This window comes from Trachymyrmex cornetzi, unplaced genomic scaffold, assembly GCF_001594075.2.
Source record: "Trachymyrmex cornetzi isolate Tcor2-1 unplaced genomic scaffold, Tcor1.1 scaffold579, whole genome shotgun sequence".
Lineage (NCBI taxonomy): Eukaryota > Metazoa > Arthropoda > Insecta > Hymenoptera > Formicidae > Trachymyrmex > Trachymyrmex cornetzi.
Genome location: NW_017299892.1, coordinates 1,257,224 through 1,282,077, shown reverse-complemented (window position 1 = coordinate 1,282,077; position 24,854 = coordinate 1,257,224). Strand labels below are relative to the sequence as shown.

The 24,854-nt window shown below is 38.4% G+C and overlaps 1 protein-coding gene across 5 annotated transcripts in view; it reads right to left on the bottom strand.

Annotated features, from left to right (window-relative positions):
* pnt (ETS transcription factor pointed) overlaps positions 1-24,854 on the bottom strand; it is a 116,809-nt gene that overhangs the window by 29,719 nt on the left and 62,236 nt on the right. For 3 of the 5 annotated variants that reach the window (XM_018515600.1, XM_018515599.1, XM_018515603.1), the window contains exons 4-5: positions 5,591-5,707; positions 2,217-2,426 (exon numbers count right to left, since the gene is read on the bottom strand). In XM_018515600.1, the coding sequence (XP_018371102.1) occupies positions 2,217-2,426; positions 5,591-5,707 (327 nt within the window). Of the gene's footprint in view, positions 1-2,216; positions 2,427-5,590; positions 5,708-19,022; positions 19,788-21,579; positions 21,748-22,036; positions 22,118-24,854 lie in introns of those variants that run through there. The other 2 variants (XM_018515602.1, XM_018515601.1) reach the window with 2 other exon arrangements.

Below are 24,854 nucleotides of genomic sequence, written 5' to 3'. Positions count from 1 at the left end.
TTGTGGTGAGTTACCGTTAGTAGTCGTCCTTAGATCGCGTTAGTCGATTAAGTCGAGGTTTCAGTGCCAATGATGAGGCGACTTGAATAATCGATAAGGAAGTACGGGGTTTTACTTAACGGGAGTTAAATCACACAAGCGAACCTCCGCTTCCTGCCGCATCATTTCGTACGATCTGCTTTTATCTATCTAGATCTATTCAGCTCCTTCCCATCTGTATTCTTATCTCTTCTTAAGTCTCCCCCTTTAGTCATCTCTTCCAGTTTCTATCCTTTCTTTTCCTCTCTTATTTTCTATTATCTCAACGTTTTTATTTATCTTATCCACAACTCATTTATTATGCTCAACTTATTTATTTTATCCAGTTTTCGTTATGCAATAGATACAGCTTTTGATATATTTGACAATTAATAAGACATTAACCTCGATTAAATATTCTTATCGTTTACTTCAATGATTATATGAGTATATAAATATATAAAAAATAAATTACGTATTAAATTGTGCTGATACATATATTGTACAACTCACATACTGTGAACTCTACTCTCTAAACTTACTAAATATATATCGCCATAAAATATAGCCAACTTAAAACGTTCTATGAAAAATAAACATTTCTATTATCTGTCAAATAATTATTCGGAAGATAATTTCGATGCCTTTCCGATTTTATAAAAATAGTCACAATATGTGTGTGTGTGTGTGTGCAAACATAAAATTAATGTTAGCTAATTTACGAAAGAAATTGATAATGAATGAAAATAGGATAGCCTAAATAAATAGTAAGTCGGTTTTAAAATATAGGCGCTAAATAAAGGCAATGGTGTGAATTACTTTTCTGCCACGTAAAATTTCTAGAATTTATGTGAACATTTTAAATAAATTTATAGCAAAGCCCTTCCATGTATTTTTCCACGTGCATCGTTTCTCCACTTGCTTCGGTCTATTCTACACGAGAATATAGATGTACCATTTCTTTGAATTTTCTCTGCTTTTTGTTGAGTCTAAAACGATCAAACGACGCATTTATGGCGAACTTGACTTGCTGTTTTGAGCGCACGCACCATGAAAGGACACGGGGATCTAATAGGAGGAACCGGCCGAATCGAAGCTGCCGGCCATTGACGGTACGCGAGATCGAAATTCGAGTGAATTCTTTGGTGCACGCGAGTACATCCTCCCGAGAAAGCGTCTAAGTGGCCGCGGCAATGGCGCTGCACCATTTCGGCGGATATCCGGGATGAGAGTTTCTATGGTGCTCTGTCTTTCTTCTCCTCCGTTTCATTCTCTTGGCGCTGCGTGCGAGGTAAAAACGGGGGTCGATTCAACGCTACGAAACGGGAGAGTGACACGGGAGGAGGTGGAGGAGAAGAGAGAAATGGCCACCACCCGCGCGCACCGCCCCATCGCTCCCGTCATTGTTCGCCGGAGTCTTTTTGCTCGTACGTTGTGCCGTGACATCGCGATTTTACGGAAATTCGATCGGTTTTGTCGACGGACGGCGGATGGTGTGCCTGACATAAAAAGTGCGTAGCGCGCGCGGCGAACACTTCTTGCGCGATTTGCGACACCGGGGTTACCGGTGAGTGCCCAACGTGTAAGAAACGCAAGACTGATCGCAATGTTTACTTTTAACCAAAAAAATTTTTTTTGTACATTACAAATAGACATTGTGTAGTATAAATAAAAATAGAATTAATCAATATTCTCTTCAATGCTAATTAAGATAAACAACATTAATTGTTAATCGTTGTTTTTTTCAATTTTTGAAATTTTACATGCATTGTGATACTTTGTATTAGAAACTTTCCGTTGATAATCCGGAGCTAAGGTGACTGCAAAAAATGTTCGTGGTAGAATAATAATTACTGGAATTGTTTCACGATATAACAGATTATCAGCAGCTATTCGTAATAATATCATATAATTATCACGTAATATTACTAATATAGTTGGCAGTGCATGAATCACACATAACTGTGTTCAGATCAACACTGTGTCCGGTCGAGTAAGCGTATTATAAATACTTTAGACTAATGATTTGTCTCATCAGGCTTCCTCGCACAGATCCCCGTTCAAGGATGATAATAAAAATATCTTAAGAATCAAGATTAATCGATAAAATAATCACGCATTGAATTCAACAGAAACCTAAGGGGCGTTCGAGGTAGACTGACGGACCCGGTTGTGCCGTTTGTATGAGGAGCACGCACCTTTCTGTAGGATCTCGAGATGCTCCCACAGGATGTCGCCCATGAAGGCGGGGGCACGTGCTAGAAAGGATTCCTTCCCCATGGCACAAATCTGTTTCCCGGTCATGTGCTGCCACGGCTGTTGCTGCATCGCCACACCCTCCAGCGAGAATTCCCTGATAGCCCAGTGCATCCAGTGGGCAACAGCTGCTTCCGACCATTGCCTTGGGTCTGGAAAAAAAAAAGAAAACAAAAATAAGAGCCGGATTATCTTTTCAGCGACTAGTCGAGTTTTCCGAAGAACGATCACTACGTCGCTAATTGCTTTGTAATCTTTCAAAAAATATTATTTGACATTTTTTGACAGAAAGACCCTTTCTGTCAAAAAATGTCAGAAAATTGACTTCGCCTTATCATTTGCTCTTAACTTTACATTCCAAGTGAAGTTTAAGGATGACTTTTCGCCTTTCCCAAACTTCTTCATTCGAGAACGAGGGCATTAAGACGTCTGAAAGTTATCGAAGGACCAACGGACATTATGTCGTCATTTGTGACAGCGTGATCGTTAGTCGGGACCCAAGCCGACCATCTTTGGTGGAAGCAATACCGAGAAACATCGGAATGTCCCATTTGAGGTGCGCGCCCATATTTGCACGCGTGTCTTGCATTGTTTCGTGGTATCTCGCTGCGTAAAAGTACAGTTGGGCTCATAATGCAAACAGGAGTTGCCAGCGTAGCGACTCGCTAATGTATATAGTTTTGCTCGCACAATCTCCTAGACGTCCTTTAACACTAACGTGAGCAAGATGTTCGAAAGATCTGAAATCTAGCCTCGTAAAGTTTCGCAGAAAGGTTGAAGTAATGATGTTTCCGAAAAACCTGGAAAAAACCGGATCTCGATATTTCATTTAGTTTCCGAGATATTCGATCTATTACGTTCGAAATCTTTCACTCCGTACACTTGTACTTTTATGCTTTTACATCATTACAACAAGTGCAGAATAATATTACAAAGTATACGTTCCTTTATCATGAAAAAGACATTAAAGGCATTTAAAAGAAAATAGAAATAATTGACTGTGCATATGTATATACATTGTATTATTAGAAATATATAATATACACGTTATTTAAATGTAGAGTAAATTTTAATTAAATAAAGTACCTTCACTTTATCTTAAAAAAAAAAAAAAAATCAATATCAAATAGAAATTATTAAAAAAGAATTTAAAAAAAAGGTTCGACGATAAAAATCATTTTATTACATTGTATTCTAAAGAAATACTAATGGAAATTCTTCTCTTTTTCTTACATTTTTTCAAAAATAATATTGCTGAAATAAACTTTTGGCCTCTTCGCCAGATAAAATCTCTTTGTACACAAGGGTGCAATGCAAATAAACGATAATAAATTGACGATAAATGTTTTTTCGACATTTATATAAAGATAGAGAATTTTTAGCGCGTGATAGGACTGCAAATTTAAAAATAGATAGGACTGCACATTGGAACGAGCGACGTTATTCGCGGAATCGATAAAGTACGAAATAAATTGACGTCTCTCGCGTAGGCTAGAATATAAATATAGGAAGAAAAAGTGAACAAGTACCGAGGCAACAAGAGTGTCTAACAGCAATGGTACGGCACGTTCAAAGCGACCGCCGATGTTTGAGGATCGTACCGATATTTGCCCAACTTATTTCTCGTAAGCGTTGTTAGCAGACTTTACACTCTCTTTCTCGCCTCGCATTCGAACACAAGTCCACACTCACGTGTACGTGCGTGCTGCACACGTATTTTCTCTTACTAGTCGATTGCTGCATACATAATAGACCCTCATTATTAATATATTATTTTTTATTCTTCTTTCTTTCCATTTTCATCAGATACTAAATAACAAAATTAGGTACATCGTTAACATTTGTCAATGGTATACCAACGACAAATATCAACGACAAATATCACCTGCTGTTATGGTATTGAAGAATGTAAGTAAAACTTTATCAAGTATATCTGGGAATTCTTTATAAAAAAAACGAGCAGATGCTGCCTCAAAAAATATTAAAGATTGATTTAAATATTTCTTGATTGTAATGGAAGTAAAGCACGAGAGATATCCATCCTTATACGTCGAAGCATATTTACGATTGTATTTATTATTCAAAAGAGAGATAGATTTTGAATAAATCATAATAGCGAATGTGATATGACGCGTCAAACGTTATTGTGAATGCATGATGCGTCTTCTTTATAGTAAGGGTACGCGTTTTCATATATATATTCTCCGACGACATAATACATATTAATAGACTTGAGACAGACGCATAAATAGATTTTTTAGCAATCTATGAATTTTGGAGCGCGGAGAGCCTAAATTCTTAGTTTTAATTCCTAATTTTTGAACTAATTACAAACGAAAAATTTTTGTACCTTTTTTTTTACGAAGAATAAATTTCGCTAAAATCAAGTAAACACTCGTTTCCAAGTTTCTTTTTGTACACATACTATTAATATACTTTTTATACTACTAAGATACTACTAATAACGCTTTAATGTTTTCTGAAAATAAAAGAATCAGGGTCTCAGGGTCGAAGTGAAATGGCAAGAGGAGCAGGAGGTTGCTCGTTCGGTTCACGGAGGTCAGACTGTAGGTGATCTGGCCTGGAGGGTACGAACCCGGGGCATGTAGACCGGAAGTAACGTCACACCCGCGTGGCTCTGAATGCGCATACCGGATGTGTGTGGCATCGGCTCCCCATCAGAACCATCAACATCACATTCACAATTCCTGCACATCGCCGGCCGCCTCGTCGCACATCGCGTCACATCGCGCGCACCCGCGTCTACGCGCGTCTCTCGCGCACGCACGCACGCACGCACGCACGCACGCAAATAACACGAACGTACGTATATACGTGCGTGCGTATGCTGTCTCTCCCTCTTCTGTGCGCCTGCAGCGATTTTTTTAACAACTTGCGCGGTGAGGCGGTACGAGGCTCATAAATTCCAAATCGTATAAACCGTCATAAAAGATCAGAGATTAATATTTACGCTCGTAAAGTGATTACTATTGCTGCAAAATTTGTTGATCTACTTAAAGTTACAATTGTAATCTCGAGGCGCGTTAAACGTCGCGTAAATTTCAGTTTACTGGTACTAGTCTAGAACTTATAGGTTTTACAATTTTATAATAAAGACACTGTAACTTTACCAACTTCGCCATGCACACATTCGATGGATGTAAAAGCATGCTTTATAATTTCGTGACGCCTTGTAATTACGCGATTTTACGAGGAAAAGGTGATACGATTATTTTAATTAAGCTTATATGGGCTATGTTTAAGAGTAATCACGAAGAAGTATAATCAAGAATAATGAGAATAAAAGAGAGCTGACCTTTAGTTATATTCAGGCGGAGTCGTTCCTTTTCCCAAGACGCGAAGGAGGCCTCCAGAGCCTCAGTCATCTTCTTATTGGTCCCAGGTGTTAACGGCGGCACTTGCGCCGGTATATCTAGAAAAAACGCGAAGATACATTTAAATATACTTTGATCGTAATTGCATTTAGATCCCTTCTCTTTTTCTTTTTCACATCACACTATCAACAGACATTGCAACTTTCTGATCGATTGATGCGAATTAATTTTCTCTCGTCTCCTCCTATTTGACGCTTATATTTATGTAAACAAAGATATTAATTTTATCTACATACAAAACGACTGTTAATAATTCAATATTTTTTAAATCTAATTTTAATATTTTGCGAAAAAATATTGTAAAATGCACTATAAATGTATTAATTTATTATATAGCGCAGATACCTGAATTTCTCAGAACGAGAATTCCGCACGCACAAATCTGATACAGATTCTACGTCACAAATTTGCGATACATAAGTGTTCGATGACGATAAGTAAACATCAGTACGTTGATTCCCCCTACAGAAAGCAATAATAAATAGCACGGCTTTATTTAAAATAAAGGTGCATCGTGAAACGGATTCGCCGGATCAGCTAAATGAAAGATAGTAACGAGGTAAAACGGGGAAAAGGAGCTTAAGAGCGGCTTAGCCCTCCCGGGCTAAGCATATGAGAAGGCGGATTAATATTGCTTCTCACAAGCGAGGCGCGCGTGCAAGCCGCGTGTATGCCGCACGTGTGCGCGAACGCGCGCGTTTTACGAGTGCGTACGTGCGTCAGGTGTCGCGCGCACGGCTACCAGGACGGGGCGCGGAGCAACGGCGAAGCGAGCAAAAGTGAAACGAAGGGGGCACACGCACAGCCTTCTTAGATAGCATCGTCATAAAGAGGGGTGCAACTGCCGCCAGAGCAGGCAGGTGCATCGCCGTCACCGCCGCCGTCGCCGTCGCCGTCGTCGCTATGCGCTTGTTCTACGACCTTACGCCACCGAGCGAGGCGAACGAGAGACGGCACTTTACGGCACTTACGCACTGTTCTCGCGATATCAGCGGCGAGGTACAACGATATCGGAACGTCTCGTCCGTTAGTAACCATGCGACTGTATAAGCACGAAGAATTTTAATTGCCCATTTCTACTAGTGTAAATTAACAAGTCTCGATTTAATTTATCATGAAAAGGACGATTTTGCTGAAGCATTGGAAAAATTAGTTGTTAGATACAAATGATTTTGTTGAGTGTCAAAATAATTATGTAGGATGCTGAACATTTTTTGTAGTATTACACTGAAAAAAATTTCTGGTTGAAAATGGACGAATCAGAAATTTCTGGTTAAATTTATTAGAATTCTAGTTGAGATAACCGGAATTCTGGTTGATACTATATTTCTGGTAAAATCTACTAGAATTCTTACTTTTTTTTTACCAGAATAATTATATTAATCAGAATTCTAGTTATCTCAACTAGAATTCTAATAGACATAACCAGAAAATTCTAATTCGTCCGTTTTCTACCAGAATTACTGTTTAATCCAACCAGATCATTTTTCTCAGTGTACTGTTTAAATAGCATTATTATTTTAATGGTCCAACAAAATTACTTTCGTATCTATTATTATTTAGCTAAATGTTTAGATACTTTAGCAAAATCGTGTTTTCCATGCACTTTTTACCTTTTTCCTAGTTCTAAGAATTAGAAAAGATAAGGAATAAATTAAACCAAGATTACAGTTAATTTACATTGATAGAAATACATATCAGGCATTCTAATCTGTTCTAGATGCGTCAATAGTGGAATACAACACGTTAAAGAGATTATTTCTGTCAATAATTTGGTAAACGGAAACCGGTTCCAAATAATGTCGTTTAAGAAAGCTAAAAGTTTCCTGTTTATAAAAGATTTTAATGAGGCAAGCTTGTATTTTTGATCGTCGAAATTGTGCCCGTCCGTTTAAGGATAGCCCAAAGATAGGCCCTCGCTGACGCTGTTCAAATGCGTGACGAACGTGCGAGTGGTGCGTCTCGGACGCGAGGCGATCTATTGAAAATTCACGTGCCAACGGCGCAACCGCGGCCATGCGAGTGGAATTTCAAATCGAAGGAGCGAAGTTTCGCAGGAACGACGTTTGCGACTCTACTCTGTCGCTTGCGCGCGGACGCTGCGTATAATCGGGATTATGCATTTCGATTATTAAGTATTTATTTCCATTGTTAATAAATAAATGTAATCCCCTCTTTGCGTCAGAAAATAAAAAAGCGCACTAAGCTTTACGTTTCCTCAACGATGACGGTAAAACATCATCCCTCGTTTCGCATAGAAAGTCGTAAACCGTTAAGTTTACGAACATTATGCATAGAACCTTTTTTGTAGAGAGTTTAAAGGGCTTCATTTTTTGTTTGAAACTTTTTTTTGTGAAATCAATATTTTCTGAGATATGCATTAAAAGAACGAAAAAAAAAAAAACGATTTTTTGGCAGTTTTTTCAAAATGACGGCCAAAGTATGATTGACCGCCAAATTTTATTGTCAGATTCGTTTTCAGGAGCCAAAAATATATGGAAAAAATGTATTTGCATTAAAATTGTAGATGTTGTAGCTTTTCCGAAGTTTTACCAGTAAGGAAAAATTTATCCCGGATTGGATAACGTATTGCGACGTAAAAGAAAAAAGTATATAAATCCGGACTTAAATGTGTAAAAATCCAAACTTAATTACATACTGAGCTTAATTCTAGGTATCAGTTGATTTTACAAATAGAACGCATTCTATATAGTATGTGTCGAGTTTTATATTATATTGCTACATCGCGTTATAAATCAGAGCGGTTGGTATCTGTAGTGTATCATTTGTAGCCTGAATGTAACGGGGAGATCGAGATACCGCGATACATTCGCTGGCAGGTGCTGCGAGTTGATGCATCGCGGATTAACGAGTTTTCCTTTTTTTCTCTCTTCGTTTTTCTTTATAAAAAGTATTTGGTTTACCGATCGAATCGATCGATGACGAGTTAAACGGAGCGCGATCCTTTTTACTTAATCGAAATGGAAATTTAAAATACTCGAGGCCCGCGACCCAAGTGGCATTTGACCCCCGACACGTTCAACATAAATTTGCATAGCTTGCGTTACTTGCGGCGATCGGCGCAATGACCAAGTTATATACCTTCTTCAAGTAATTAATGCCAGCCGATAAAATTATTTTTCTTATCCGATAACCTTAGTTAAACCTTAAAGTATACATTTATAGTCAGGAATAATTAGATACGCTGAATTAGACATGCTCTGCAGATTATACGAGAAATCTACAGAAAAAAAGAAGTAGTAACTGTGAATACATGTTGTTTGTTAATTCATTGGAGATAAAAACTTCTGTCTCGAGTTTCAGAGGGGAACAACGAGCCTTTAAATATTTCTCTCTCTCTCTCTCTCTCTCTCTCTCTCTCTCTCTCTCAATCTTGTAAATTTTTTTATAAGAATAGTATGAAACATAAAAGTCAGAATAGTAATTCATGGGCATATATTATGAGACGTATCGTTCAAACGGTTATTACAAAATCCATTAAAGGTATAGAAAGTATGTAGTTATAGTCTTCCCGTTTCTGCAACTGTTATTTCTTTCACTTGCAAAAAACAAATTATTGCTCGAAATATTTGACATTCCAAGATTACTGTTCTTGTATTTTATATATATATCTCCTTTACTTGCGTTAAAACTGCGAAATTACATTTATATATATAAATATATATATACTTTCTCTCTTAATTATCACTCAACTATTATTTTCTTATCTATTATATTTTTTTAAGTCATTAAATGATTATTAATAATTTTAATATTTTTAATCATTCCTAATTTATAGTATCTCGGATTATTCATTTATTATTTATATGATTTATTGATTTACATATGTATTAAATTTATACAATGGCGTGCAAGTTTCCGGCCAATGACATTTTGTACTCTTATTTATAAAAAAAAAGCCTGATATGAACTTTAACCATTATCAGGTGTTAGTATAAGATGTGGGTAACGAAATCTTGTACTAACACTTGATAATTAAAATTTTATCAAGCTTTTTTTTTTACAATCACTGGCCGGAAACTTTTATACGCCACTGTATATAATAATTGCTACATATTTCATTGATGCTAATAAAATCGTTTTTTATAAAAAATAATAAAATAATAAAATGGATATCAAATTAAAAGAATAATGATTATTGTTACGAATTCTGCGGTTGTTTAAAAGAGGATAATCAAGTCGTGTGAATGTTCTATGAAAGCAGCTCCAAACCCAAGCTTCGCGGTTGTTTATAAGGAGATTTTTTTCTCTCGTCCATCTGGAATATGCTAGGGTGAATGTGTAACCTTCACGAGTATAGCCAACACGAGGCACGTGCTACCAACGTCTTCTGGCTTATCCCTCTTTCCTCTACACCTCAAGAATACTCGGCAACCAAACAACTGCGGCAGCTGTTCTGAGCAAGAGAGGAACACGTCTCCAAATTCGTCTGTCGTTCTTATTTCACGTCAAAAATTATTATTCTCCGGATAGCGTAATAATGTACTAATGCTTGAAGAAACGATATCAACGAAATCAACGATTGTTTTACGAAGCAAAAAAAAAGGATAAAATAAAAAAGCATGTATTTTTTATAAAATTCTGATTGTAAAACCAAAATTATTGTACCTATTTGTTTTACGTAACGATCTATGTATGACAGGAAAACTCAACGTAACAATTCATCAGTCATAATTTGAAAAACAACTTGGGATGTCAGACTGTCAAATCATGATGTCGAGTAGAAGTTTGGGAAAAACCTTAACTTCGCTAACGTACGTTAAGACTGACAGAAATTAAAATTGAATATCGTGAAGTGAATTAGAGAGAGGTCGGAGACCACAACACGACATCCGTTTGTACATTGCACTAAAACCGAACTGTGTACAAGCGCAAGTACGAGCACGTGTTAGTATCGGCGTGCCACCAGCCCGCCTTTCCGTGGTATACACCTGTTGCTCCGGTCGGTGGCTCTCCCGCGCTCGTTTGGTTTCATCCATCGCATCGCCTCGCATCGGCGTGACTAGGCTGTAAGGCCATTCATCCCGTATAAGAAGCCCTCGGGGAAGCAAGCAGAATTCTCTATGCCCTCCTAAGGCGTACAAATGCGACGCGAGCGAGTCGGACAGGCGTATTATCCGCATGCGGTGTCTAAATTATACTCGATCATTGCGGCATACTTGTAAATAAAGGACTTTTACGGTAAACTCAAGCGGCGGTTCTTACGATAACAATTTTAGAAAAAATTACTTTCAATCAAAAGAACATGAGATTGAACGTAAAAAATTTATAAGAGAACTCGGACTAAAATTAATTTTATTTTAGTGGTATTTGCTGATGTACTTTATATATATTTTGTAGCATTCCTCTAAAGAAGATATTAATACAATTTTACGATTTTTTTGTCACATTTATCAAGGCAATGATAAGAAAGGTGAAACAAAAAAATCTTTCTCTGTAAAGTAAGGCTTTCCTTACCGTGATACGTTTATCGAGATTAGAAGCTTAAGCTACGACCTAACTTAGTTATCAATATAGTGCGAGAGCAATTAACTTTCATAATGCGTAGCTGGGCAAACGTACTGAAAACAGAGTGCTTTGTGTCTCAAGTCGATAGCGAGCGTCAGTGATTCAGGATACGTTATCATAACCGCAAATTATCATACACGAGGTGGCGGGCGGGACAAACCGAGATTATCAGCTCATTGAGGCTCTGAAAAATTCAAGGAGAGGTACTAGGACTGGCGATGGTAATCCCCCAACGAGATATCACAATCGCAAAACGGTCGGTTGCCGGTGCTGATAAATCGCCGGGCGCTAGGAATGGGGGAGAAGGAAAGAGTCCTTGTTGTACGCGGCAGTTGATAGCGCGCGATGGTAACGAGCGGTAGCGTCATTGTTAACCGACGATTATCGCGAAACCGCGTGTTTCGCCGAGATAACAGGGGCAGAATTCCATAATTAGTCGTAAGTAATCTCCGCGCAATTTGCCATCGTTGTCCGTGCCAATTAACTCGCACACCCAACTACGCGTTACTGAATAAAAAAGATTTGACTTACAAAAAGTAGCAAAATTGTTTAATAATTTTTCTTCAAAAACTCTACCCTATTCTCACATGCAGAATTCTCAGCAATACGCACAAAAATTTAAATATTATTAAAATGACATAAATAAATAATTAGAATAAAAATTTTAAAAATACTTAAATTCAAATACCATTAAAATAAAATTTTAGATTAATTTAGAAATAAGATTTAATTATATAAACATATATATGCAGGGTGTCCTGTAAGCTTTGCTAAGCGCTTTTGTGTAGATAGAGAGGATTAAACTGAGTCGAAAAGTCCTCTACCATTTTGCAATTTTTGTAATAGTTAACAAGATATTAATTAGTAAAAATTGCTTGTCTTTAATAATTTTTTACTCAATTACTATCAGAAAAACTGCAAGAGACAAAAATCATTAATTTTCTCCTCATAGAACTCTGAAAATTTTTTTCATAATTTTTTATCAACTTTTTAGTACTGCATTTTCTTATTTTTACCAACATGAGAAAATACGGTATTAAAAAATTTTCAAAACTTTATGAAAAGAAAATAAACAATTTTTGTCTGTCGCTGTTTTTCTGTAAAGTTGATAGTATTTGAGTAAAAAATTATTAAAAACCAATATTCAGCGATTACTAGTAATTAATATCTCGTTAACCATTGCAAAAATTGCAAAATGGTAGAGGACTTTTCGATTCAGTTTAGTCTGCTCTATCTACACAAAAGCGATTGGCAAAAAAACTTATGGGACACCCTGTATATAAAAGTCTAATTTGTAAGAAAATTCGAAAACTTCTTACAAATTATATGTAATATAATGAAGATATATTGTTATAATGGAACAATTAAAACACACCGCTTTAAATAAATACAAATAAAATGATTCACCAAAAAAATATTTGGTTGAAAATGGAATTCAGAAAAATGGAAATCAGAAAATTCTGATTATGAATCAGGATTCTGGCTTTAAAATTTTCTGTTTATTATCTTTATAACCGGAAAAGATTTTGATTAAATCAACTAAAATTCGAGTTGAGATAATCAAAATTCTTTGATTAATATAATCAAAATCTTCAGGTTCCATTTTCAATCTAACATTTCTCTCAGTTAAAAGAAATACGATTAGATAATATCTGAAAGATAAATTATATCGTAAAGTCTCAAAAGACAAGCCTTATTTTTTTCATGTCTAAATGTCTCTGAAACTTGTACTGTTTGAACAGAACACATTTTTCATAAATCATTTCGAGATGAGAGAGAAACGGTTTTATGTGACAGGCACCATTGTCACACTCCGATTATCGCCGCGGAATGTTTTGCCGAGATATGGCCGAAGTGAGATAAAATGTGATAAAAGCCTTTGACTTCCTGACTGGCCGGCAACGCAACCAATACTCTAGCAACATTTTGGTTAATGACTCACATGCATATATAAAACAAGTTAACAGCCGGAATACGCTCATAGCATTTCATCGCATCGTGGACCACGAACCAATTACTGTTCTACAACTGATTAGTTACTCCTCTCGTGCAAGCTGTCAGATTCCGTGAAACCATTTATACCAGGCTTTTATCGTTACTTTTTTTTTCCTAGAAAAACCACATCTCCCCGGTCCCCTCCCCCTTAATAATCGACCGTTGTTACATACCGTTGCTACTCGTACTCGCAAATGCATCGTCGTCGTGACCGACATAGCCGCCTGTGAACTATAATAACTACGCAAATGTGATTCCGATTACGTGTGAAAGTCGTATAAAACCAATGCAAAATCCATTGCGCTGTGAAATCAATATAAAACCAATGTAAGATCAATATTGCGTTGTGAAACTGGTGTAAAAGCAACGCGAAACTAATATTGTGTAGAAGTTGTTCTACAACATTTGAGAGTTGGCCTAATTTGTTATGTTCAGCATTCCATTTTAAATTGAAAATATAAATAAGCGTATGTGTTTTTGTAATGATCACATCAATTTCAAATGTGAAAAAAATCAGACATTGGATTCAATTCGCAGTGAACAATTGCAAATTACTGTTGCTTTTAATTTTATTGTCGCTAAATCTAATAACCATATAAAGCTAATAAAAATTTATTAAACTTAATGTTTAATATTGAAAAGTATAATAATATTTCTCCTATTGTTAGTTTGGCCTATTTGATGTCCACAAGAGAAAGTGCGCCACTCTATACATCAGATTTTACGAGTGTTTGAGGGAGCTAAACAGCCATCATTTTGAAACCGGAACCAAGATAACGTTCTGCAGTTGTTCGCAGTACATCTTCGCCAGATGCGAGACTTTTTGATGTATATATATATATATATATATATGTATAGCTACAATCGGGTCAAGTCATTTGCTGCTCACTGCTGTGGACAAATACACATGCGAGCGGACACACGCGTCATCTTTCATTCATGTTGTAAAGATTTTCTCACAACCTAGGAATCCTTTCGGAAATACTTTGTACACGGAGAGAATTTTGTTTTAAAATTTACCTCGAAAATATGATAGTTGTGGTACAATATAATATTTTAAGGATTTTTACCATGTGTGTGTACTTCAGTAAAATTAATCAAACTTATTTTATACTTTATTGTAGTTTTATTAATAAATGAGATAGATTTACATTAAAATTCTTGGAAATACAATGCTGCCCCCACAACTATCATATTTTCAGGGTAAACTCTAAGTAAAAATTCTCTCCGTGCATTAAAGTCTACACTAAAAAAAATCTTAATTTCAAAGAAATATTTCTTTATTAGTACTCAAAAAAATTATTTCTTTGGATCAATGAAAATTTCTTTGAAAATATTACAATATCTTATTTTCAATGTATCATATCTTATTTTATCCAAAGAAATAATTTTTTTGAATACGAGCAAAGAAATATTTATTCAAGATTTTTTTTTTCAGTGTATTATTAATTTTTTTCCGCTACGTGAGTGTTTTATAATAAATAAAAATTACGATTTATTTAAATAGTAAATTATATTGTATTTATAAAAAAGCGTATATCACGGCAAATGCAGTTTGAATTACGAATTATTTATGGAATCAAGACCCATGAATAAACGCCAACGATCACAACTGGATCGATACGAAATTGCTCGGAGTAATCAGTTCGGGATATGATTGACTGACTTTGAAATACGTGCGGATATTTATAGAAGGGCATTGGGGATGTGTAATGTCTCGTTTTATGGTTTTACGTTTTTACTTCGATGCGTGCGCGCCCAGTGCCATGAATATTCGTCGAGGCGCTATTGCGACGGATTTTCATTGCGCAATTCGTAATCGTATAAGTTGCATAATTCCCACAATTACAGAATCAATGAAAAGAAATAAATCAGCTACATTATATAGTTCACGTGCTGCACGGAACGTATACAAAGAGATCGATTTGTGTTATACGACGTTTTAGAACTCAATCGTTGATTATTATTAATGACTTTGATTTATTAAAAAAATTATAATAGTTAAACATTTAATTTTCTTAATTTCAATGATAAAAGTCTTGTTATGCTAAATAATTTTCTCGATTCTTCTAAGTAAATAATTTGCTTGACGTAACAGTCGAACGGGAAACAACTTGTTTTCTAGTGTATGTAATGCGGCGTACAATTCGTACGCGTGTCAGTCGAAAGCAATGACGGCGCGGTGCAACGCAATGCTTATGTCATTGTACTGACAATGAAAGTTAGAATCACTGTCTGTAGCGTCCGTGTAATCTTGCTACTTCCACGAAATGAATTATTGAAATACTACGTTGCCTGCATATGCCTCGGTGCATCGCGCCATGGCGTGCCGCGCCACAAAGTGTCTACTTTCTCATTTCGCGCAATTATAAGTAATCCCATTTAACGCGCTCGCTTAAGCGGATCAACTTTATAACGTGTAACAAATGTTGTAAACGATATTTCAGATGATCGTAATTGATATAATAAATTCCGAATTCTGAAGTTCTCAGATATAATTCAAATTGCGACATCTTTCGTAACTTTAACAAATAATCTCTCTAATTATATCTATCTGCTATGTATGTGTCCAGGTTATTAAAATAAGACACATTTAAAAAACTTGCGATTTTCTTTAGCTAGGATATCGTTTCTCTAAATGTAGACTTTGTGAGAAAAGTGCGATGGAGAGAAACAAAATCTTCTTTAAAGGTTTTTTAACTTATAAACTACTTACAACACACAGAATGTAAGTATTAATGCCAACTAAGTTCTCGGAATATCTTTTAAATACTACGCAAGTTTTCTTCGATCATTCGAATTAAACAACCGTTATAGAAATATTCTTCTTTATGGGTTTCGTTAAAATCATGACAATAGCTTCAGTACAAAAAAGGTACAATAAGTCGTTATCTTAGCTATTAAAAGTAGAAAAATACTTCAGCAATTGTTCAACCGATAATTATTTAGTGTCGTAAAATTTGGGATTAAGTAACAACAATCGATATAAATATTTCAATTAAGTAATGTTGAAAATAAGAATATTACTCTAAGTCTGAATCAGTGGATAGTCGCTAATTACCCAGTGGCATACTTTGCACTGATAATCAGTGAAGTTCAACTAAAAAAGGAAGAATGTTTGAGCATTATATAAATAAAATACTGATGTTTGCACGTTATTTTCAATCTTCCAATACCATATTCATTGAATTTGAGCACTAAAAGGTTAGTTAGATCACACAATAAAGATTAGCTAGGTTAGGGATCTCACATTTAATTCACTGATTACCAGTGGCATACTTGGCACTGATATCAGTGATTATTCACTGATTCAGATTTAGAGAGTATAGTTTGATAAAAAAGTACATGATTTTCATTATATTCCCAAATTTTTACATGTCGAGTCAACTGAAAGAAATACGTTACGAGAACCCTGAGTTAAGATATATCGATGTAACGAATGGAAGTGAAAGGACATCGTGATTAATAAAAAGCATGAGTATTTAAATTCACTTCAAAGTTCAGTGTTTCACTTTTTTTTTACACGTTTACTTGCAACTCGAAAGTTGCGTAAATCATTGAAAAAAAAAATCTGATTCGCTCCGGACGATCCCAAGTGTTTTGCTCGAGAAGTCGATGCCCTCAACGAACAAAACGAGCACACCGTTTTTGTTTTTTCCCCGCGATACCGCGCGGTTAATCCTCGCTCATTATATACCCGCGTTGTATATACTACTCTCCTGCAAACTTGATCGAATCGGTCTTCGAACATATCATAGAATATCCGCGTAGCCGCGCGATCGTTTCCACTGCACTGTCAATATTAATCCAATATACGAATGCCAGAAATACTTTGAATAGTAAGAGCTCTACTTGCGATATCTGCAACGAAGAAAACGGATCAAGCAGTTGGCTCGAAACCGGTTGCCAGGAAGTATCGTCGAATAGCAGCGGCAACTACTCGCTCGACAGATCCCCTACTTAAGGATCGCACACAGGAGGCCGTAAGAAACTGCTCGACTATACGAACTCTTAGATAAGCCTTGCAGCGAATACATTTTTTTTGGAATATTTCAATAAATCTATGCTCGCGAAAAATTTTTTCAACTAGAAAAAAAATGAACATTTCCGACACAAAAACGATTTCTAAAACTTGAAAGACACTACACTGTTAGAAATGTTCTTAAATTTCATTAACTTTTAAGTTACATAATTGAATATAATTTGAATTTAATTTCATGACATTACATTAAATTTAATGTATTTGTAACTAAAAAGTATATTTATGCACACGTAGATAAAATTTAATGTATTTTTCATAAATTTAATGTACGCGTTCATTACATTTAAGTAACTACTGTAACTTAATTTTCAGTTAAATCATTCATTACTTTTAATTTCGTTCATAACCACCAGCTTTATTTACATGTAAAGGAAGCTCGTGGTTACATTTCTAACAGTGTACGATTACACGTTTTCCAATCTTATTATTTTTATAACATAAAATAGTATAATGTCACATGTTAATTACATATTTTCGATTTTTGACGCAAAGAGAGCTATTTACTATGAAATATTCCTGTTCTTGTAACATGAGATTTGTAACTTTGAGATTAATGTACTAGAATGTTAATTATTACTTGATACAAAAATTGTACAAAATTGTTAATTGGTTTATGTAATAACAAAATAAATTCAAAATTTCTAAATAAACTTCGCCCTCTGCACCTTGATTAACCGATATATCTCGTTACAATAAATCAAAATCTAGCAGCGAGTCCTCCCAACTGCAGGAAGTGCATTCGAGCAGTACGGATTATGTTCGCGCGCGAGCAGCGTCGATGACATCTGCTACAATCTGTCGGAAACTAAGTCACGTTTGCGTTAATCACGTTGGCACGATCACGGCGTCTCCAATGTCAGAGTCAGGGTTAGTCTTCATTTCCGGAAGTGGGACTCGCGCGCATGGCCTGAGCTGCACGGACCAAATTTATGTACCATCCTCTAATTACCATTGCAGACTGCACGAATAATTGAGTGTCTATTAAATTTGCATATCATAGATATTCTTTTGTACATCTTGCAGACGAATTTTACTTAATAATAATAACAATAATAATAATATAAGCTAATGCAATTTTTTAATAATATTTCTTTAATAAAATATTAATAAAAAATGCAAGGTTTTTATAGTGTTTTTTTTGTTTTCTTATTCTTGTTATTAATATTTTATTAAATACTAATATATATATAAAACCTATATTTACTTATGTTTATTTACCAGTTAATAATTCTATAGCTAAAGTTTCTTAGTAAAGTTATAGAGAATATAAGGAATATACTGAAATTTTCAATGACAATAATTTCTTTCGCTAAAAATGAAATTTTCTATCATTTCAGAATATATTAATTTTGTTGTTCTTATAGTTATAATTAATCTCATTTTTTCCGGCATTGTGACTTAGGCATTAATACAAATTGTGAATACACAAAAGACCAATGAGTCTAAATTAATTTGTTGAGTACCGTAAAAATCATATTACATTTATCGACAAATTACGACTTTTATTCCGTTTCATTTAATTTTGCTGACGTGATACGTTATTTATTATCGCCAATGCTAATCATTTTCGCAATTGAGTTTCAATATCGACCATATTTAATATGTAATAAAAAAAAAGATAAGCACAGATAATGACTTGAAATCGCGTAATATTCTACAGTAGAACTCTTACGGCTATCAACAAACCCTCAAAATCATTATATTAAATGTTTTACGCTTCATTACACCTTGTTGTAACGAGACAAACGTAAGGTAACTACAGTTAGCTCTGTCCTTGAGATTCCTACCTCTGGACCTGCCAAAGGACTTCATGGCCTTGATTCCCATTCCGGCATAAGTGTCGCCGCCGTAATCAACGTACATGAGTGCCGATCTTGTGTAATCACTGCACATGCACGTAGTCCAGAATCATCAGTGTCTCATTCGTCCGTTTTTCTTTTATATTTCACTATCGAACTCGTGTTCTCTCTCGTGCCTTCTCTCTCGATATTTCTCGAGGTGCGGAAATTCGTCGTTCGTAGTGAAATCATCTAAGTCGGAGGTGCACCATCGAAGATGAAAAGTTGGCTCACTCAGTTCCACGTGTATAACATTGAACTTGATCCCGCACAGCGCCGATGATCACATGCCGATCGATTTATCGGAGAGTCCTGATTGTCTATCCCATAATGCACACACGTCCTCTGACGTATAGAGAGGAGAGAATCCTTCCTATCGAAGGATCGTCTGGCGTCATAGACGAATCACTTTGTGATAAATACACTTTTCGTGGCGCAGAGGCAACGCACCGCTACTCGAAACGACAAACGATCGTTCGGTGCCATCGAAATCACCAATTGTTGACACAGCGTCACAGTGTAGCGATGAAATGTAACACAAACCAATCGCTGGCCGCTGACAGTTTCAAGTTGTCAATGGCGGGCTGAACTCGGCGAGGCAGTCACGTTGCGAGGAGATCGAGAGAGGAATCCGGGGGCCTCGACGAGGCGCACCACTGGTCGGGCGGGCTCGGAGCACAGCGTGTCCACCATGTGTTTGCTATCAATTCATAACTGCGACCCACACGGGTTATTTCCGAATACCTGCTTGCGCAACCGCTCGTTGCTCTGGGACCAGTAGGAGGGAGAGGACAGGGGACGGAGAGCGGCGTGGCGAGATAGAACCAACTCCGCGATGGAGGGAGCGAGAGTCCGAAAATATGAAACGTCGCCCGGTCTCCGTCAGAGACGGAAATGCCCTGCTCCGTTTCGCGTTTCCCTCCCCGCCCGCTTTCTTTCGCGTATTCGGGACGTCTTCGTTTGTACCAGGCGCGCCTGGCTGGACACCCTCGATCGCGCTTCACCAAGTCGAGATCGCTACCTGCGATCGCGCGCTACGACGACGATCTCGTAGCGCGGCGGCAGTCGGCACTTGACGACACACTCTCGAGGGAACTCGCACACGCGAGGACGCGAGACCGGAGACGGCGCGCACCGAACGGCGAGAGGCCGAGAGAGCGCACGCACGTATCGGACGCTCCTCGTACTCGAGACGCGAGACTCGAGACTCGGGACCGTGCGTCCGTGCGTCCGTGTGTTGTGTACCGCGCGGCTCGAGGATCGAGGCGATCCGCCGCCCCGGCTACGAAACGATCTTTCCTTCGGCGCCACCGGAGTTCGAGTTCGTTAAGCCGAAGCGCCACTGTCGGGCACGTATACGACCGTGTTCCGCAGGTAAGTGCGTACACGTCGGGAGAAAGAGAGAGCTAGAACGAGAGAGGGAGAATGAAAAACGAGGGGCAGAAACTCCAAAGAAGAAGAAGAAGAAGAAGAAGAGGCAGAGGAGAGTAAAGTTGCAGGAGGAAAGTAGAAGACCCGAAGCGGGAAGGGAAGTGGAGAGCAAGAGAAGGGGGATCGAGCGTCGTGGAGAACTTCTCTCTCTCTCTCTCTCTCGGAGAAGGGAAGTGGATGCGTCTCCGATCGCGTCTTACGTATTCACGAGGCCAGCCAAGATTTCACGGGCGTCGACGGTCCAGCGAAGGGGGGAGAGGGCGACGTCAGTAGTACCGATCAAGATTCGTTTCACACGACTCACTCAGGTGAACACGCGAGTTTTGCGGGGAACCGTATTCGGGGGGGAGCCGCAAAACGATGCGGTAAAACGCGGGTAAAGCGTCGAAGACGCTTTCTTCGCACGCTACGAGGAACCGAGTTACGGGAGGGGAAGAGAGGGAGACGAACAAGAGTAAGACGATCGGCGAGTCGCCGGTTCCCTTCATCGTGACTCCGGTGTCACGGTTGGCTAAGTCGCATGACAGTCGCGTTATGTGTATGTGACGTGCGCTCGCGTGGATATCAAGAGGGGGAGCGAGGCGTAAGAACGAAAGAAGATGAAGACGCGCGAAGGAGGTGGACGGCGAGGGACTTTGGTTTATTATAGGGGAAGTATGCCGTAGATAGCAACTCCGGAGACTGAGAGAGAAAGAAGGAGAAAGAGAGGTAATATACAGGGTTCGGTAGCGGGGAGGAAAAGAAGATCGAGTCCGAATTATGCGAAAAGAGACGTAGGAGATTCTTAATATACGTAGGCCAGAAGACACGTAAGAGTAGCGATATTTTCAGCTGAATGGAACCGAGGGGTAAGGAAAAACGTTAAGCAAACGCGAATATAGAATGCGATCCGAAAATACGACTAACCGAGCTGTTTTGCGGAGGTAAAAACGTAAAATCATGACGAAAAGAGTAACGCGAGCGGCGTGGGTCATCCGTGAAGAAGATACCCAGGTGGAATTAACGGAGCGATGGAGACAGAAGGAAAAAAGAGAGGGAGGGATCGAGAGGGAGAGAGAGAAAAGTTGAAACGTACGCGCGAGGGAGCACGAGACGGGAAGAACGAGCGAGATCGACGACGGAACTGGAAGGGACGTGCGAGAGGGAGACGAAAAACACTTGACTCCCCACCAACGCTACGATCGCACGACGCGACAGCGGAGTGGCGCGGCGCAGGCCAGCAGGCCTCCTAGCCCTCACTCTTCTCGCTCTGAGTTTTATGAATGAATACTCTCCCGTCACACGCGGCGCGGACTAACACTGGCGTCGACGCTCACGCTATGAACGCGCGCGCGCGCGCTGTCCCTCGCTCGCTATCTTTCTCTCTTCCTCTGTCGCTCTTCCTCCCTCTCCCGATCTGTCTCTCTCACTCCTCTTCTCTCTGTTTCAACCGGCCGTGCCGCGCGCGTAAAATCAAGGCGTCCGGGTGCGCTAGGCGACGTGCACGTACAGTACACACTCGACGCGGAGTCCGCGCGACGAGGAGTAAATACCAAGTTGGCTAATACACGGGCGCGCAAGTCCGCCGCTGTCCGTTCTTTCCTTCATTCGGTTTGCCGGTTCGTTCATTCATGCCCGAGCCGCACGCTTTAACTGGTAGCTCACCTCGACCGTCCCGAGAGGCTCCCTCCTCCTCCTCCTCCTCCTTCTCCTCTTTCATCTCCTTCTCTTTCCTCTCTTCCTCACTCAGATCAGATCTCTTTTCCGCCGCTCGCCGCCACCGTCGTCGTCGTCGTCGTCTTCGTCGTCGTCGTCGTCGTCGTCGTGACGTTGACGTCACGCTAGATGAAGAAACGAGTCGGCACTTTCCTAGAATGACTGCAGTTCCTTGCGTGACCTTCTTTCAGCTAGCAGGGTGGACTATCTTTCCGAGCACGGTGGCCTTCGCTGCTTATATACGCCAACACGAAGGGCATATATGGATCGCAATATAATTTCTGATATATCTCGCTCGGGCAAAACTCGAAAATGTACATTTTTTTCTCCCTGGGTATTACTCAATTGCAAATTGTTTTATAAACGTTTACTTTAATCAAATAATCATCAATATCGATAAGAGCACTCCGATCTAATTATTAACATATATGACTCAATGGATAAGTTTATTTCAACGCAGCGATATTGACGCATCACTAAATCGAGCTTGACTGCCAAATAATCAAGTATAGTAGAACTCATTTGTCTGCACTCCATTTATACAAACAAGCTCATGCTGTCTTAAATATCCGAACGGCGCCGTAGTTTGAACAATAGAAGCTCGACGTGCTTGATTTTAGTTTTCTGAACGTCAGCTCCTATTATCGGAAATAATAAGTGCTGGTAGAAAGTAATGTTAATAAATCTCTATCTAAATCATTCGATTATTAAAACCGTGTTCTTAAAACTTGTTCCTCGACATAATCGGATAAATAGAGTTCTACTGTAATTCGTTCTATAAATGGCTTTATTTTGAAATTATTAAAAATAGATATATATATATATATATATATAATATTTTCTGTTTTAAAAATATACCTATTCGTATAAAAAAGATTTCACGCTAGTCATTGGAGGAAGAATATTAAAATAATAAAATGATAATGAAATGTTTTCATAGGTAAATTATTAGGTAGGTTCCAATACTGGTGTATACTATGGAAGATACGAATATTGAGGTTATTCTCATAAGTAATATATGCCAATAAAATTTACATAAATTATTTCTGGAATGACTCGTTTAATTATACTGTCTACGCAAATACATAAACGAGAATAACCCTTCAATCAATATCGCATGATAACGATCGTGCTTAATGACACCAGCACATAACAAAGGCAAATGACGGTCGAACGGTAAAGTTTTTAACGAGGCGATAGAAACGCGGATGTCGCGAGGCACTTTTACAGCTTCTTCATTGGCGGAATAATCGACAATAAAAAGGCGGCGTAATTATACGTTACTAAAGCAAACACGGTTTTAGTGACTTTCCTACGGTCGCACGGCGAATCGCGGGCTCGCGGAGGATGTCGTGCGTGTGATTGATGAAAAACTTGTCGCCTGCGGGCGTAAAGGCTAAAAATTTCCTTTGCGCGACTAGCAACTTCCGGCACGTCCGCAGGACCATTCATAAACTCGCCCCGGTACCGTCAATCGCGATGAGACATTCACTCCTCTCTCGACACCCATTCCAGCGGCTACCACTCGCGATTCCGAGAGCTATATTTTACGCCGCTTCTCGTACGTGTAACTGTACGATGTACGAACGCGACGTGACTGCGTCTTCCCATCTTCCTTCCTCTCTGTGGGGCGTTTTCTCTTTCTCTCTCGCTTGCAACAGGTTACGCTGCATTCGTTTCGATAGATTAACTGGGAAACGAATTACCGAGAGACAATTTGGCAAGACACAGAGTACACCATGGCGAGCTTGATTCTAATCTTGATTTCTAACAGATGTTCGCCTTATTATTGGCCCCGGATAGATTTCGATAAAATCTTTCAGCGATTTAAACTATAATTAAATCACTTAAAAGCGCTTCATCACAGAAATCTTGAAAGTCATTCATTTAACTTCCAAGAAAGATACATATCTGTATATAAACAGAATTCTATTTCAAAGTGATGTAAGAATAGCAACAAAAGGAATAATAAAATACCTTTCTATAATATTCATATTAATATTACTGAATGTTATTTTATAATTCTAAAAAACTAAAAACTTTGAAGGTATTAACATAAGATCCTTTTATTGACGACAAACGTGTTATTGCATTGAGATATTTAAAAGAAAGGTATTCGATTTACTTCTTACTAATTCAAAGATTTGCTTTAGATGTGATTAATAATAATATAATTACGATACTCGCGGTGCTCGTTTGTGTTAGACAGCTGAACTTTAATGAATCAACTCCGACCGCTGGAAATACACATCGCGTGGTGTACGATGCAGCTGTGCGGTTGTGGCGCTAATTAATAATTACATGAGGCGCGTTGTCGAACCTCATTCACAAGTCCGGCAAAGGCGAGGTAAGTAGCGTGGTCGCGCGCTAAGAAACCCGGAAGTCGCGCCGCGAGAAAATTATTATCGTCGATTAGCGTCGCGGAAATTGATAAAGCGCGTTACATCATTGCAGGTAGGCCAGGTAGGAAGGGGTTAGGGAACGATAGCCGGGGAAATAATAACAATACCCGACGTTGTGGGAAGCGGTAGAAAAACGTGACGGACAGCCGTGATGAGCCGGAGGATGCGTCGCCCCGGGTGTCAGGGAAGAAGAAAAGGGGAAGAAACGACGACGGTACAGTGATAGATAACGGCTCGAGGATAAGAGGGAAGG